We start from the raw sequence: 17,795 nt of genomic DNA on the forward strand, positions 1-17,795 counted from the left end.
CTTTTTGCTAACTTATGTTCTTATATAAGAACGGCCATACTGGATCAGACCAAAGGTCCATCTAGCCCAAGATCCTGTCTTCCAAAAGTGGCCAATGCCAGGTGCCCCAGAGAGAATGAACATAACAGGTAATCCTCAAGTGATCCATCCCCTGTTGTTCATTCCCAGCTTCTGGCAAACAGAGGCTTCAACATCCCTACCCATCCTGGCTAAGAGCAATTGATGGACCTATCCTTCCTGAACTTATCTACTTTTTTTTTTTTAACCCTGTTATAGTCTTGGCCTTCCACAACATCCTCTGGCCAGGAGTTCAACAGATTGACTGTGCAGTGTGTGAAGAAATACTTCAATTTGTTTTAAATCTACTGCCTATTAATTTCATTTGATGACCCCTCTTCTTGTGTTATAAGAAGGAGCAAATAACACTTCCTTAATTACTTTCTCCATACCAGTCATGATTTTATAGACCTCTATCATATCCCCCCTTAGTCGTCTCTTTTCCAAGCTGAAAAGTCCCAGTCTTAATCTCTCCTCATATGGCAGCTGCTCCATACCCCTAATGATTTTTGTTCCCCTTTTCTGACCTTTACCAAGTCCAATATATTGTTTTTTTTTAGATGGGGCGACCACATCTGCATGCAGTATTCAAGATGTGGGCGGACCATGGATTTATATAGAGGCAATATGATATTTTCTGTCTTATTATCCATCTCTTTCTTAATGATTCCCAACATTCTATTAGCTTTTTGACTGCCGCTGCACACTGGGTAGATGATTTCAGAGAAATAGCCACAATTAATCCAAGATCTCTTTCTTGAGTGGTAACAGCTAATTTAGACCCCATCATTTTATATGTATAGTTGGGATTGTGTTTTCCAATGTGCATTACTTTGCATTTATCAACATTGAATTTCATGTGCCATTTTGTTGCCCAGTCACCAGGGTGGATAATAATCGATGAATTTAAAAATCGGATTTTTTTTGATAAAATGCTTTGAGGAAAAAACCTATCTAAAGGTAGTTTTAATTAAGATACATTAGACCTCAAAAATATCTCATCGTGGAATAGGGATTATAAATTCTAATTCTATGGTATGAGACAATATATTCACGTAATGTTTAAGAAAAATTTTGTAAATGAGTTACAATAGTTCATGGATTAGGGATCCAATCTTATGGGGTTCCAGGGGCTTCTGTATAGATTATTTAGGTTAATATTTCCATCTACCCAATGGTACTCAATACTCAGTCTAAAAGATACCATCGGAGATGCTTAGTTTTGCAGTTCTCAAACTATGGATGTGTGTCTCCAGAGATAACATGCTTGTTAACAGCAAAAAATGTTTTAAATAAATAAATAAATAAATAAATAAATAGAGGTGAGAAATAACAGACCTCAACCCTATTGTCCCTCTGCAAATTTGAGTACACTGAGTCAATCCCTTACCTCTCTCTACAAGTGCAAAGTTTCAAAAAGTTCAATGAATAGAAGATTGTTGGGGGTGGAATAGGTTTGGACAAGAAGAAGTCTGGATATAAATGTGAGAAGGGAGGAACAGGCAGTAGAAACAAAGTGAAAAAACTCAAAAAAAAAAAGTCCTACAAAAAGTGGAAACTGTCAAATTACAAAGGATGAATATAAATAAATAACAGAAGTGAGCTTATGCTCAAATAAACTGGTTAGTCTCTAAGGTGCCACAAGTACTCCTTTTCTTTTTGCGAATACAGACTAACACTGTTGTTACTCTGAAACAAGTATGTAGGGACAAAGTTAGAAAATGAGGGGAGAAAGACAATAACAGAAAATGTGGAAATGGCAAAGGTGCTTAATGACTTTTTGGTTTTCACCAAGAAGGTTGGTAATGATTGGACATCTAACATAGTGAATGCCAGTGAAAATGAAGTAGGATCAGAGTCTAAAAGGGAAAGAACAAGTCAAAAATTACTTAAGTTAGATGTCTTCAAATCACCAGGACCTAATGAAATGCATCCTAGAATACTCAAGGAGCTGAAGGAGGAGATATCTGAGCCATTGGCAATTATCTTTGAAATGTCATGGAAGACGGGAGACATTCCAGAAGACTGGAAACAGGCAAATATAGTGCCCATCTATAAAAATGGAAATAAAGACAACCCGGGAAATTACAAACCAGTCAGCTTAACTTCTGTAGCTGGGAACATAATGAAGCAAATAATCAATTTGCAAACACCTAGAAGATAATAAGGTGAAAAGTAACAGTCAGCACGGATTTGTCAAGAACAAATCATGTCAAACTAATGGGATAGCTTTCTTTGACAGGGTAAAAAGCCTTGTGGATGGGGGGGGAAGCAGTATATCTTGACTTTAGTAAGGCTTTTGATACTGTCTCGCATGACCGTCTCATAAACAAACTTGGGAAATATAACCTAGATGGAGCGACTATGAGGTAGGTGCATAACTGGTTGGAAAATTGTTCCCAGACAGTAGTGATCAGCGGTTCACAATAATGCTGGAAGGGCATAACAAGTGGGGTCCCGCAGGGATCGGTTCTGGGTCCGGTTCTGTTCAATATCTTCATCAAATGATTTAGATAATGGCACAGAGAGTACACTTATAAAGTCTGCGGACGATACCAAGTTGGGAGGGGTTGCAAGTGCTTTGGAGGATAGGATTAAAATTCAAAATGATTTGGATAAACTGAAGAAATGGTCTGAAGTAAATAGGATGAAATTCAATAAGGACATATGCAAAGTACTCCACTTAGGAAGGAACAATCAGTTGCACACATACAAAATGGGAAATGACTGCCTAAGAAGGACTACTGCAGAAAGGGATCTGGGGGTCATAGTGGATTACAAGCTAAATATGAGTCAACAGTGTAACGCTGTTGCAAAAAAAGCAAACATTCTGGGATGTATTAGCAGGAGTATTGTAAGCAAGACAGGAGAAGCAATTCTTCCACTCTACTCCACACTTATTAGGTCTCAACTGGGGTAATGTGTCCAGTTCTGGGCACCACGTTTCAGGAAAGATGTGGACAAATTGGAGAAAGTGCAGAGAAGGGCAACAAAAAATGATTAAAGGTCTAGAAAACATGACCTATGAGGGAAGATTGAAAAAATTGAGTTTGTTTAGTCTGGAGAACAGAAGACTGAGAGGGGACATGGTAACAGTTTTCAAGTACATAAAAAGTTGTAACAAGGAGGAGGGAGAAAAATCGGAGGAGGGAGAAAAATCGTTCTTCTTAACCTCTGAGGATAGGACAAGAAGCAATGGGCTTACATTGCAGCAAGGGCGGTTGGACATTAGGAAAAACTTCCTAACTGTCAGAGTGGTTAAGCATTGGAATAAATTGCCTAGGGAGACTGTGGAATCTTCATCATTGGGGATTTTTAAGAGCAGGTTGGACAAACACCTGCCAGGGATGGTATAGATAATACTTAGCCCTGCCTTGAGTGCAGGGGAATGGACTAGATGACCTCTCGAGGTCCCTTCCAGTTCTATGATTCTATAATTCAGTGGTAATGTCACGGATCCAACACCTCGTCAGTTAAAATTAGGGAAGTAAAGTGAAAGTAACTTCCAGCAACACAATCAGAACTAGAGCTGAACAAGAAGCCATTTTTCCACCCCAGGAAAATTTGAGATTTTGAAATTTTTTCCCCCAATCCAAATCAAAGTGAATCTCAAAAATTTCTACCAACCAAAAATTTAAAAAAATAAAATATAATTAGTTCAGGATAAAGTGTTCTGTTTTGATTGGCGGGGGGTTAATATATACCTTAAATTTCAAAATGCATAATCATTTTGATCCAAAAACACAGAACTTTGTTTCAAAAATGTCCAAATGGAACATTTTGCCAATTCTGAAGCTTTTCAAAAAAATCTGAAATGTGAAATTCATCAAAACCAACACTTTCTTGCCAGAAGTTTTGGTTTTGATGAATCAGTATTTTTGATGAAAAACATTTTGCTGAAGGATTTCCAATGAGCTCTGGTCAGAATGCAATCTTAGAGACTGTTTATAGAATGTGGGCTGGTACTGGAAGTGGGGGAAATAATCATTTAGAAAGGAAGGGAGAAAAGATAGTGGCACAGAACATGGGCATGACAGCTTTGGAACAGCCATTTGAACTTTTAACTGTTAACTTTAGACCCTATTCTCCAAGCCCATATGGGAGACCGGCAAGCAGAATCAGGTCCTTATGCTGTAGCTACTGCTTTAGGAAGGTTCAGTTACTGTTGGCATCATTGTTAGGCTTGATAAATATGGGGGATTCTGACCAGCTAACTAGCTTTAAAGAAAATTTCAGCCAATCATGAGTGGCCTAGGCAAGTTGTCCAACATTTGTAAATGGTGTTCCATTTGGTAATATCTTTTATTGGACCAACTTCTATTGGTGAAAGAAACAAGCTTTTGAGCTTCCAGAGTGTCACAGCTAAATGCAAGGTGGAACAGATTCTTTAGCTTAAGTAGTTAAGACATATGACTACTGCCCCAATGACAACTATATGGGCGAAACCAGACAATCACTACATTCTCAAATGAACTCACACAGAAAAAATAATAAAAGACAAAAACACTATTGCTGTATGTAGTGTTGTTACAGCTGTGTTGGTCCCAGGATGTTAGAGAGACAAGGTGGGAGAGGTAAAGGATATTATCTCACCCACCTTGTCACTCTAAAAACACCATATCACCCGTGGGCGAATGCTTTTTACAGAATGATCAATCCATATCTGACCTCTCAGTCTTCAAAGGAAAACTACACAAAACCTTCAAAAGATGAGCCCAGGAGGTTAAATTCATAACTTTGTTAGATAAATAAAAATCAGAGTCTTAATAAAAAGACTGGATTTATGGTTTATTACAACTATTTGTAACCCACTAAATTCCCCTATTTTGTCCTACATGTGCATTGGTGTTAACTGGCCGCTTCACCTTGAATGGTCTCATATATATGCTAGCTATTTATGCTAAACAATCTGTTCTACCTTGCATTTAGCTGTGACACTCTGGCCTTGCCTATACTACACAATTTTGTCAACGCAAGTTACACCAACATACAGCCACCGCTAAAATTAAACTGCTGTTGCATGCCTACACCATGTTCCTTGTGTCAGTGGAGCGCATCCACAATAACAGCTCTTCCCTCGACACAGAGCAGTGCACAGTGGGTAGCTATCCCACTGTGCAGTTGGCTGCAGGGTGCTTTGGGAAGGGTTTGCAATGCTTCATGGGGGCAGGTAGTGTGCTGAGCCTGGCACTGTTTGCTTGCATCATGCTCTGAACCTTGTAATTACTGCTGTGTGTGCCCAAAAAGTAAGACATTTTAAATCACTTTTTAAAGTAGCACTTGGTAATCTGACCAAACTGACATTGCTGAGCACTAACACAAGAAGCGCAAAGAAGTGTGTACGTGTGTGGAGGGGAGAGTGTGTGACAGACAGTGTGAGAGAGAGAGAGTGTGTGTGTGTGTTGAGGGAGTGAGAGAGACTGGGGGGGAATGTGTATGTGAGAGACAGACAAGAGCGTGTGTTGGGGAAGTGTGTGTCAGCACGCTGCCTCCAAGTTCAGACATCTGCCACAAGCAACCAATCCCAAGGCAGAAGCGGATACACAGACAGCTGGTGTCCCCCATTCCCCACCCCAGCTCAGCAGAGACCAGTACACCAATAGGGGGCGGGGGACACCCTGATATCAGCCCTGCCTCCTTCTCCAGGCTCTCCTCCTGCCCCCCACAGCAGCAGCACCCCACCCTGCCTGCCTGCTGCTGCAGTCCTAGTGTCAGGGAGAGCAGAATTACTTCTTAATGTTTTGATTCTGTGATTCCTTCCAAACTCTCTCTCAGCCTCCTCTCCCCACAGACCAAAGAGATCCACTCCTTCCCCTGTAGTCCAGCCAAGAGTAAGTTTGCTGCCGGTAGCCGGCATGCTCAGCTGGGTGGTAGCTATGTAAGCTCTCGATGCTGGGGCTTTGAAAGGGCAAGGGTGCATGACTGTGTAGCTGGATGCAGGGCAGTGGATTCAAAACAGTGAGCAGAGCAGTCATGGTGGGATACTCCTGGGGGCCAGTCACGGCGATGTAACGAATGTGGCGTTTACACTAATTCTTTCATAGAATATCAGGGTTGGAAGAGACCTCAGGAGCTCATCTAGTCCAACCCCCTGCTCAAAGCAGGACCAATCCCCAATTTTTGCCCCTGATCCCTAAATGGCCCCCTAAAGGATTGAACTCACAACCCTGGGTTTAGCAGGCCAATGCTCAAACCACTGAGCTATCCCTCCCCCAAATCTAATTTTGTCAATCTAACTTTGCCCCAAAAAGCTCTGTGCTTCTGATCAAGGTGGTTTTATTTTGTCAGCAAAGCAGGAGAGTTTTGTCGGCAGGAAGAGCATTCTAGCATGTACACCTCCACTGTTTTATCAACAAAAGCTGCCTTTTGCCGACAAAACTGGGTAGTGTAGATAAGGTCTCCGAGTACCTTTCCCAGATCTGAAGGGCTCTGTTTAGTTCAAAAGCATTTCTCTTTCACCAACAGAAGTTACTCCAATAAGAGATTATTATAACTGGAAAGTCATGTAAGATGGATCCTTTTATCTCAATCACCAACTGTAATACAGTTAGTTTGGTAGATTTCAGAGTAGCAGCTGTGTTAGTCTGTATCCGCAAAAAGAAAAGGAGTACTTGTGGCACCTGAGAGACTAAAATTTATTAGAGCATAAGCTTTCATGGGCTACAGCCCACTTCATCGGATGCATAGAATGGAACATACAGTAAGAAGATAGCCACTAGGCACGGCACTTCAAAGAAATGTATGTATTCTGTGCATGAAGTTCAGTCTCCAGAGGTCAAGTACACCAGGACTTTTCAAAGGCACTATATTCATTCAATTAGAAAAAAGTGGATATGGAGATTAAAAAAAAGAAATATGTAAACACAAACTTACTTGGAGAAGAGTTCTGTGTATGCTCAAAAGCTTGTCTCTTTCACCAACAAGAGTTGGTCCAATAAAAAAAGATATTACCTCACCTAACTTATCTGGATCACATCCTAGAACCAATACCACAACAACAACACAGCAAACATTCTTGAAATAATACAGGAACTGCCTAAGATAAGAATGTATGAAAGGTTGGCAGTGTTCATCACATGCTGAGCTATGAAGTCATTGCTTCAAGACCATCCTGTGAGATTTGTATATGGAAAAACATGCTACAAGTTATTCTATGCACACTTTAGTTTCTGCCTCAGTATGGCTGAGCTAATACCTTGTGTTAAATATCAATGTTCTGCTTGAAATGACAGAGAGACCATTTTATACCTAACAAAGGGCTAGCTTAGCCTTTCCCATGGAAAAAAGCAAGTGGAGCAGGACAGAGAAGCTGGAAAACTGAAGCTGCACTCAGGGCCTAGGACCTCCTACCATCACCTAGCAGAGGTTTGAGAAGAGATCTCAGGGAAAGAAAGAAAAAGGCATGGCCTACTAATCCTACAGTCTAACAGCAAGTGACTTCCAGGCATCTCTTCCTGCTGCTCCTCCAATTACCTCTATCCTGACAGCACAATTCCAGTAGCAATCTGCTGTCTTCATCTGATTCCCCCATAACAATCCAAAAACCTTGCCGGTGGGGGGGGGGGAGAGAGAGAGCGCAAAGGGGGAATGGGACTCCACAGGAACTGGTTGCTGTGCTACCTGAGGCAACGAGCTCTACAGGATATATCTGCAAAGCCAGATAGGAACAATGCTGCAGGAGACCCCTTCCACTCCATCCCTCAAAGCCCCATCAGTCACTATGGGGTCTGATCACTGTGATGTACCTACAGGAGCCAGGGTGAAAGAAAGACAAAAGCTGTTTTCCACTTAAACAAGTGTGTCTGGATTTAAGGATATTCTTGCCAAGTTTACAACCAATGGCCAGAATCCTGAAAGGAACCAGGCTCATAGGGTCTGACAGCATGTTGCTCCTTGCTGAAGCAGGGCCTAATGTGCCCCTGTAGTAGGGCACGAGAACCTGAAAGTGAACTAGAAAGTTTAGTTTCAGAGTAGCAGCCGTGTTAGTCTGTATTCGCAAAAAGAAAAGGAGTACTTGTGGCACCTTAGAGACGAACAAATTTATCTGAGCATAAGCTTTCGTGAGCTACAGCTCACTTCATCTGATGAAGTGAGCTGTAGCGCACGAAAGCTTATGCTCAAATAAATTTGTTTGTCTCTAAGGTGCCACAAGTACTCCTTTTCTTTTCAGAAAGTCTAGTTCATCTACCCCATCCACATTAAATGTATTGCACACACTTCCCTCCCTACTCCATAACAGGCAGCATAAGGAAGTGCTGAAATGTAAATCAGATTTTTAGTTAGTATGCATAATTGCTCATGTTACTAATAACATAGTTCTAAAACACTCATTCTCATAAGTTTAAAACTGCTTTACGCTTAAAAAAGATTTCCACAGAAATGTGTTGCTGGAAGCCAGTGCACTTTCATAAGGATATCACTTTCCTGCATTTTTAGTAACTGCAGACATATACACATGGAGGTGCTCAAGAGAGTCTGGTTTGCTGTACAGATCTCTACTATTTTAAAGAGAAGAATCAGAGTATCAGGGTTGGAAGGGACCTCAGGAAGTCATCTAGTCCAACCCCCTGCTCAAAGCAGGGCCAATCTGGGCCCAACTAAATCATCCCAGCCAAGGCTTTGTCGAGCCTGACCTTAAAAACTTCTAAGAAAGGAGATTCCACCCTCTCTCTAGGTAACCCATTCCAGTGCTTCACCACCCTCCTAGTGAAAAAGTTTTTCCTAATATCCAACTAAACCTCCCCCACTGCAACTTGAGACCATTACCCTGTGTTCTATCACCTGGTATCACTGAATCTAGATCCATCCTCTTTGGAACCCCCTTTCTGGTAGTTGAAAGCAGCTATCAATTCCACCCTCTTTCTTCTCTTCTGCAAACTAAACAATCCAAGTTACCCTCAGCCCAAAACTGGACAGAGTACTCCAAGGCCTCACCAATGCCGAATAGAGGGAAATGATCACGTCCCTCGATCTGCTGGCAGTACTCCTACTTATACAGCCCAAAATGCCATTAGCCTTCTTGGCAACAAGGGCACACTGTTGACTCATATCCAGCTTCTCATCCACTGTAACCCCTTGGTGCTTTTGTGCTGCCTAGCCACTCAGTCCCTAGTCTGTAGCAGTTAATGGGATTCTTCCATCCTAAGTGCAGGACTCTGCACTTGTCCTTGTTAAACCTTGTCATAAATATAAAGGGAAGGGTAAACACCTTTAAATCCCTCCTGGCCAGAGGAAAAAACCCTTTCACCTGTAAAGGGTTAAGAAGCTAAGACAACCTCGCTGGCACCTGACCAAAATGACCAATGAAAAGACAAGATACTTTCAAAGCTGGGGGGGGGGGGCAAAGGGTTCTCTCTGTCTGTCTGTGTGTTGGTTTTTGCTGGGACCAGAGCAGGAACACAGGTCAGAACTCCTGTAAAGGGTTAATAAGCAATCTAGTTAGATATGCATTAGATTCTGTTTTGTTTAAATGGCTGATAAAATAAGTTGTGCTGAATGGAATGTATCCCGTTTGTGTGTCTTTTTGTAACTTAAGGTTTAGCCTAGAGGGATTCTCTATGTTTTGAATCTGATTATCCTGTAAGGTATTTACCATCCTGATTTTACAGAGGTGATTCTTTTACGTTTTCTTTAATTAAAATTCTTTTAAGAACCTGATTCTTTTTCCTTGTTCTTAAGATCCAAGGGTTCGGGTCTGTGTTCACCTATGCAAATTGGTGAGGATTATCATCAAGCCTTCCCCAGGAAAGGGGGTGTAAGGCTTGGGGGGATTTGGGGGGGGAAAGACGTTTCTAAGTGGGCTCTTTCCCTGTTATATTTGTTAGACGCTTGGTGGTGGCAGCAATAAAAAGTCCAGGGACAAAAGGTAAAATAGTTTGTACCTTGGGAAAATTTTAACCTAAGCTGGTAAAAATAAGCTTAGGGGGTTTTTCATGCAGGTCCCCACATCTGTACCCTAGAGTTCAGAGTGGGGAAGGAAGCTTGACAAACCTCATCAGATTTCTTTTGGCCCAATCCTCTAATTTGTCTAGGTCCCTCTGTATACTATCCCTACCCTCCAGCATATCTACCACTCCTCCCAGTTTGTCAAACAAGTATTTAACATCCATAGATAAAAGCTCTAAGGCAGAAGTTTGCAGCAGCTCTAGAATATCTGACATTCTAAAGTACTGTAACTAGAATCTTTAGTTTAATAAACGTGCCCACCTCCCTCCCCTACCCCGACATGAAAGCTAAGGTCTAATGCAATCAATCTTTCCCATCCTTCCCCCTCACTGCCCCCCCCCGCCGCAGCACACACATGCTTAAAACTCAAGTTTACTCAATCTAAAATGCATTAGTATAGAAGAGTTTACAGCTTCAGTAATTGAATTAACTCTTGATAACACTTCACAAAAATTTTTAGAGAAATCATTTACTCCTTACCTACAAATAGACTCAAAAAAGGCTGGAGAGAGGAATCTACCGATATATTTGTGGGCATACCCACCAGAAGACCCTTTCCTCAATAAATTTACTGGCATACAGCTTCGCCTGTATAACACCAGACATTTGTCTATCAATGGAACTCAGATGAGCCTCTACCCTTCAATCCATCCTCCTCCCTTCACTGTCTGTTTGAAAGAAGGAAATCCTAGACACAATTATTTGCTGCTATCATTCCTTCATTCTTCCTCTGCTTCCTGCTCCACATTGTCAGTCATTTTTCGATACACCTTACTGCTAAGATCAATGCATTTCAGATAATACATTGCTGATATTGCATTTAAGCATGCTTATTCAAACTGAAGATAGACATTCAATCTCTACCTAGTGAAGTAACTAGACAATGCCTTGCAGTAGGTCTTACTCCACTAGGTCTTTATTTTCAAATGAAAATTTAGTCAGTTTGCATGAAATGACCAGATTAGGCTCTTTATACAAGACAATGATACTGCCAAGAATGACCTTGAGCGGATCACTGCGGACTATGTGGCTCTAGGAAGAAGGATAAAGGAGTTGGAGGCGCAAGTGGTGTTCTTGTCCATCCTCCCCGTGGAAGGAAAAGGCCTAGGTAGGGAGCGTCGAATCGTGGAAGTCAACGAATGGCTACGCAGGTGGTGTCGGAGAGAAGGCTTTGGTTTCTTTGACCATGGGATGGTGTTCCATGAAGGAGGAGTGCTGGGCAGAGACGGGCTCCATCTTACGAAGAGAGGGAAGAGCATCTTTGCCAGCAGGCTGGCTAACCTAGTGAGGAGGGCTTTAAACTAGGTTCACCGGGGGAAGGAGACCAAAGCCCTGAGGTAAGTGGGAAAGCGGGATACCGGGAGGAAGCACAGGCAGGAATGTCTGTGAGGGGAGGGCTCCTGCCTCATACTGGGAATGAGGGGCGATCAACAGGTTATCTCAATTGCTTATATACAAATGCACAAAGCCTTGGAAACAAGCAGGGAGAACTGGAGGTGCTGGTGATGTCAAGGAACTATGACGTGATCGGAATAACAGAGACTTGGTGGGATAACTCACATGACTGGAGTACTGTCATGGATGGTTATAAACTGTTCAGGAAGGACAGGCAGGGCAGAAAAGGTGGGGGAGTAGCACTGTATGTAAGGGAGCAGTATGACTGCTCAGAGCTCCGGTACGAAACTGCAGAAAAACCTGAGTGTCTCTGGATTAAGTTTAGAAGTGTGTGCAACAAGAGTGATGTAGTGGTGGGAGTCTGCTATAGACCACCGGACCAGGGGGATGAGGTAGATGAGGCTTTCTTCCGGCAGCTCACGGAAGCTACTAGATCGCATGCCCTGATTCTCATGGGTGACTTTAATTTTCCCGATATCTGCTGGGAGAGCAATACAGCGGTGCATAGACAATCCAGGAAGTTTTTGGAAAGCGTAGGGGACAATTTCCTGGCGCAAGTGCTAGAGGAGCCAACTGGGGGGGGGGGCGCTTTTCTTGACCTGCTGCTCACAAACCGGGTAGAATTAGTGGGGGAAGCAAAAGTGGATGGGAATCTGGGAGGCAGTGACCATGAGTTGGTTGAGTTCAGGATCCTGACGCAGGGAAGAAAGGTAAGCAGCAGGATACGGACCCTGGACTTCAGGAAAGCAGACTTCGACTCCCTCAGGGAACGGATGGCCAGGATCCCCTGGGGGACTAACTTGAAGGGGAAAGGAGTCCAGGAGAGCTGGCTGTATTTCAAGGAATCCCTGTTGAGGTTACAGGGACAAACCATCCCAATGAGTCGAAAGAATAGTAAATATGGCAGGCGACCAGCTTGGCTTAATGGCGAAATCCTAGCGGATCTTAAACACAAAAAAGAAGCTTACAAGAAGTGGAAGGTTGGACATATGACCAGGGAAGAGTATAAAAATATTGCTCAGGCATGTAGGAATGTTATCAGGAGGGCCAAATCACACCTGGAGCTGCAGCTAGCCAGAGATGTCAAGAGTAACAAGAAGGGTTTCTTCAGGTATGTTGGCAACAAGAAGAAAGCCAAGGAATGTGTGGGCCCCTTACTGAATGAGGGAGGCAACCTAGTGACAGAGGATGTGGAAAAAGCTAATGTACTCAATGCTTTTTTTGCCTCTGTTTTCACCAACAAGGTCAGCTCCCAGACTGCTGCGCTGGGCATCACAAAATGGGGAAGAGATGGCCAGCCCTCTGTGGAGATAGAGGTGGTTAGGGACTATTTAGAAAACCTGGACGTGCACAAATCCATGGGGCCGGACGAGTTGCATCCGAGAGTGCTGAAGGAATTGGCGGCTGTGATTGCAGAGCCATTGGCCATTATCTTTGAAAACTCGTGGCGAACCGGGGAAGTCCCGGATGACTGGAAAAAGGCTAATGTAGTGCCAATCTTTAAAAAAGGGAAGAAGGAGGATCCTGGGAACTACAGGCCAGTCAGCCTCACTTCAGTCCCTGGAAAAATCATGGAGCAGGTCCTCAAAGAATCAATCCTGAAGCACTTGCATGAGAGGAAAGTGATCAGGAACAGCCAGCATGGATTCACCAAGGGAAGGTCGTGCCTGACTAATTTAATCGCCTTTTATGATGAGATTACTGGTTCTGTGGATGAGGGGAAAGCAGTGGATGTATTGTTTCTTGACTTTAGCAAAGCTTCTGACACGGTCTCCCACAGTATTCTTGTCAGCAAGTTAAGGAAGTATGGGCTGGATAAATGCACTACAAGGTGGGTAGAAAGCTGGCTAGATTGTCGGGCTCAACGGGTAGTGATCAATGGCTCCATATCTAGTTGGCAGCCGGTATCAAGTGGAGTGCCCCAAGGGTCGGTCCTGGGGCTGGTTTTGTTCAATATCTTCATAAATGATCTGGAGGATGGTGTGGATTGCACTCTCAGCAAATTTGCGGATGATACTAAACTGGGAGGAGTGGTAGATACGCTGGAGGGGAGGGATAGGATACAGAAAGACCTAGACAAATTGGAGGATTGGGCCAAAAGAAATCTGATGAGGTTCAATAACGATAAGTGCAGGGTCCTGCACTTAGGACGGAAGAACCCAATGCACAGCTACAGACTAGGGACCGAATGGCTAGGCAGCAGTTCTGCGGAAAAGGACCTAGGGGTGACAGTGGAGAAGAAGCTGGATATGAGTCAGCAGTGTGCCCTTGTTGCCAAGAAGGCCAATGGCATTTTGGGATGTATAAGTAGGGGCATAGCGAGCAGATCGAGGGACGTGATCGTTCCCCTCTATTCGACATTGGTGAGGCCTCATCTGGAGTACTGTGTCCAGTTTTGGGCCCCACACTTCAAGAAGGATGTGGATAAATTGGAGAGAGTCCAGCGAAGGGCAACAAAAATGATTAGGGGACTGGAACACATGAGTTATGAGGAGAGGCTGAGGGAGCTGGGATTGTTTAGCCTGCAGAAGAGAAGAATGAGGGGGGATTTGATAGCTGCTTTCAACTACCTGAAAGGGGGTTCCAAAGAGGATGGCTCTAGACCGTTCTCAATGGTAGCAGATGACAGAACAAGGAGTAATGGTCTCAAGTTGCAGTGGGGGAGGTTTAGATTGGATATTAGGAAAAACTTTTTCACTAAGAGGGTGGTGAAACACTGGAATGCGTTACCTAGGGAGGTGGTAGAATCTCCTTCCTTAGAGGTTTTTAATGTCAGGCTTGACAAAGCCCTGGCTGGGATGATTTAACTGGGAATTGGTCCTGCTTTGAGCAGGGGGTTGGACTAGATGACCTTCTGGGGTCCCTTCCAACCCTAATATTCTATGATTCTATGACACTGGTGATATATGCAGGGCAGTAGTGTGCAGGTCACTCCTGTCCTTCACTTCTTCTTCAGGAGAGACCCTACCAGCCACCCCAAAGAATGCATTACAGTGCTCAAGAACCAGCTTCCACTTGCAGATCAGAGAAAAGTCTCAGGATCAGAAAAGGGGCAGGTCTGCCAGGGTCACTTTACCATCAACCCCAACCCTCACTACAAAAACGAATGCATCCTGCAGGAGAGGTTGTTATGTAAGAGTATCCCTATGTGCTTAAGGAGCATCTGAAGTATCTTCATCTTCCCCAGTGTCTGATCTTTATGGAGATTATTAGTGTCCTGCATAGTGTCCTTCATAGCTACTGAAATACCAAGGGAAACAAAAATAAACTAGTTCATTAGTTTTTTCTTTTTTTGTAAACCTTGATTTACCTAACTCTTTGAAAGGAATCTAAAGCCAAATACTCTCCAACATGAGAAGGGCCAGGGATAATTTTCATAACAACTTGCATCGGGAAGAGCGCGACAACCTTCCAAAGCAATATGAAAAGAAAGCATAAAAAAGCAACAACCAGGCCAAAAAAGTAGATGGAGAGAATCACTGTTTTAGTGAGAAACATAAACCCAAAGAGGATAGATGTCAGAGGTCACAGAGCAAGTAAGTGGCACAAAAACAACCCCCAAGGTTCCCATTTCTAACCACACTGCAAATAAACTGACCAGACACCTTCCTGCTCTCACGTGAGACAGGCAACAGCATACATACTTACACAGTGCTGCTTTCACCAGCAGATACACCACCCCATCACCCTCACAAAAAAGGATTCTGCTTCCATGCAGTAAGACACAAAACACCCACCAATACTCAGGATGCTGATGTCACACCCAGCAGTGAACCAACAATCCCCCTACACATAACCCCCAGTAGTGAACAATCCCCTCCCATACATAGCCCCAATAGTGAAACATACACGAATCCACACAACACACTACTGCATGCAAATTGTGAAGCTCAACATAGCCGTTCCCTCCCCTGCTCACATCCAAGAGGACACAACAACCCCACACAATATACTTAACCCTTCACATCCTGAAAGCACTACACAAATGGCATTGGCATCTACACAGGGCGCTGTTCCCACAGGCCAAGGCAAGGGAGGGGCGAGGGGGTCACACAGAAAGGAGTCAGCCTCTTCCACAAGGTCTCTCTGGGGCTGAGCAGCTGCTCCTCCCGCCCCAGATGCCAGACAAAGGGCCGCAGAGAGACAATGGCCCCACGGATGGGAAGGCAGCAGCTCTCTGCCCCCTTGGGCTGGATCTGGGGGGCGGGGAGGGGGTGTCTCCTTGTCCCCAGGAGGGAGCAGGGAACTCGCAGCACCGGGGAGGAAGGGGGAGCTCCTGGGATCTGGAGGAACGGGGGCGTTTCCCTCACGGCGAGGAGAGAGGGTCTCCGCCTTCCCGCCCCGGGGCGCTGCGGACTCACCCTGCCCGGCACTCGGGGCACACTCTCATTCACGCGGACGGCGCGGCTCCGTCCGGCTCCCCGCCGAGCCCAGGGGCCGCTCCGCCCGCCAGGGGCCGCCCGGCGCGGAGAGACCCCGCCGCTGCTGCCGCCGCCGCTACTAGGCCGGGCGGGCCGCTCAGCCCCTGCGCCCAACCGCTGGCAGGGAGACGCGCGCTGCCCGTCGTCTGCCTCCGTCCTCAGGCCGCCGGGCCCGCGTCGCCGCCGCCGCCAGCCCGCCCGCCCCGCCCCGCGCCCTGCGCAGCCGCGCCCCGCCCCCTCGCGTCAGCGCTCCGAGGGGTGGTGCTGTGGGGGCGCGGCCGGCTCCGCGACCCGCGGACCCCCCGCGGCCCGCCCGCCTTGTACTAGGGGGTGGAGGCCGGTCTGGGCGCCGCCGGTCGGCGGAGGCTCCTGGGAGGGGGCTGGCTGGGGGGGTCCAGGCAGCTTTTAGTCCTTCCGGGCTGTTGAGAGAGGCCTGTCGCCGGTGCACCTGCTGCCGCGCGGAGCCTGCGCCCGGGGAGCGCCTGCGAGGGAGTCTAGCCGGGCGGGCTGGGCTGCGTCTGCTCGGTGCCTAGGCACGGGCTTCCCTCCAGCCGCTCTGCGCCGCGGCCCCGCGGTGTCCCTCTCACGAGCCCTTTGTATTGTGGTGGCGCCCCGAAAGCCGCCAGCAAAGTGCGGGCCCCGTTGTGCTCGGGGCTCTACCAACACGCAGGGCGGCTGTCCTGGGGGGACCCTCCCACCCCCCAGAGTCGTGCTTCGCTTCGCTTCGCGCGCGTGAATAGCTCCCTTGTAATCAGCGGGACTGCTCCCAGCCTGAACGTTAAGCACACACTCTGTGCAAGGTTGGAGTTCCCTGCCCCCAGGGCCTCACTGTCTAAGGCTATGATCCTGCAAACATGGATCAGGTGAGTAGTCCCATTGGTAGCAATGGTGCTATTCCTGTTAGCGAAGTTACTCCCGTGCGTAAATGTTTGGAGGATTAGGCTCTCAGAGGACCAGGACATAAAGAGGGTGGGAGGAAAATCATTCAAATATACACATTTTATATCTACATTATAGATATATATGTACTGTAGTTATTTACATACCTTTCTTATACATTATATATAACTTACACACTTTATATCTATATATATACAGTTTATGTATTGTAGTTATTCAGTAAACATTACATACCTTTCTTATACATTATATTTTATCATGCATTATTTGCTGGATATTGTGCTGTATATTATCTTTTTTGTACACTGCAAGAATATAGACCATTATACTACTTAAGGCCCTCTTATACCACATTCCTTGTACATCAAAAGCTTCTTTTGACTTTGGATACACAAGGAATACATAATTGGGCACTTGTGCAATTTAAACCATATGTCATACACTCTTTGTGATGCATTAATATACCTCATTCTTTGTCTCTAGTAGAATGGAGACAGGATTTAGCTTCTTATGTGTTGTATCCTTCAGACTCCTGCAGGGAATGAGCTTAACTTTTTTATATTTTTGCAATCTCCTTTGAGGGTGGTAGCGGTTGTTGTTGGATGTTTTGGTTGGGTTTTTTTTGTTCACTTGGTGATGATTCATTGCATGTTCCTTGTCCTCCAACATTGTTGTGTTTCATGTCATCTTGTGCCCTTTTGCTCACATGATGCTTTTGACGCTAGCTTTTTATTTTTACACTATCAAGAATTTATGAATCAAAAGGTGGGGGAGTCAATCTGTGCAGTGGCTGAGTCAGCTGATGGAAAATCAAACCAAGGAGGGAGTTTGTGCAATTGCATATGCAATTGCATATCACATTTACAAATGTGGTTTCATTCAGCCTCATATGCTGCTTCTGTTCCTACTAATAAAATTCTGGTTTCTCAAACTGGTCTACACTGGGAACCTTATTTGGTCTTCCTGGGGTTTTACTCCATTTCCTCAGTATCAGTTTTATTACAGCCTGTTCTTTTCCTGGTTTTTTTTTAAATATTTCACAGAATGCATGCTAATTACAGTAAGAATTTCTTAACA

At 44.9% G+C, this 17,795-nt stretch overlaps 1 protein-coding gene across 5 annotated transcripts in view; it reads right to left on the reverse strand.

The window, feature by feature from the left end:
• The window catches only part of GRAMD4 (GRAM domain containing 4), a 146,990-nt gene extending 129,773 nt beyond the window's left edge, over nucleotides 1–17,217 (reverse strand). For 4 of the 5 annotated variants that reach the window (XM_073328373.1, XM_073328370.1, XM_073328369.1 and 1 more), the window contains exon 1: nucleotides 15,759–16,003. In XM_073328373.1, the coding sequence (XP_073184474.1) occupies nucleotides 15,759–15,787 (29 nt within the window). In that variant the 5' untranslated portion in view covers nucleotides 15,788–16,003. Of the gene's footprint in view, nucleotides 1–15,758; nucleotides 16,004–17,183 lie in introns of those variants that run through there. The other variant, XM_073328371.1, reaches the window with a different exon arrangement.
• Between the last annotated feature and the right edge of the window lie 578 nt (nucleotides 17,218–17,795).

Source organism: Lepidochelys kempii, chromosome 1, assembly GCF_965140265.1.
Source record: "Lepidochelys kempii isolate rLepKem1 chromosome 1, rLepKem1.hap2, whole genome shotgun sequence".
NCBI lineage: Eukaryota > Metazoa > Chordata > Testudines > Cheloniidae > Lepidochelys > Lepidochelys kempii.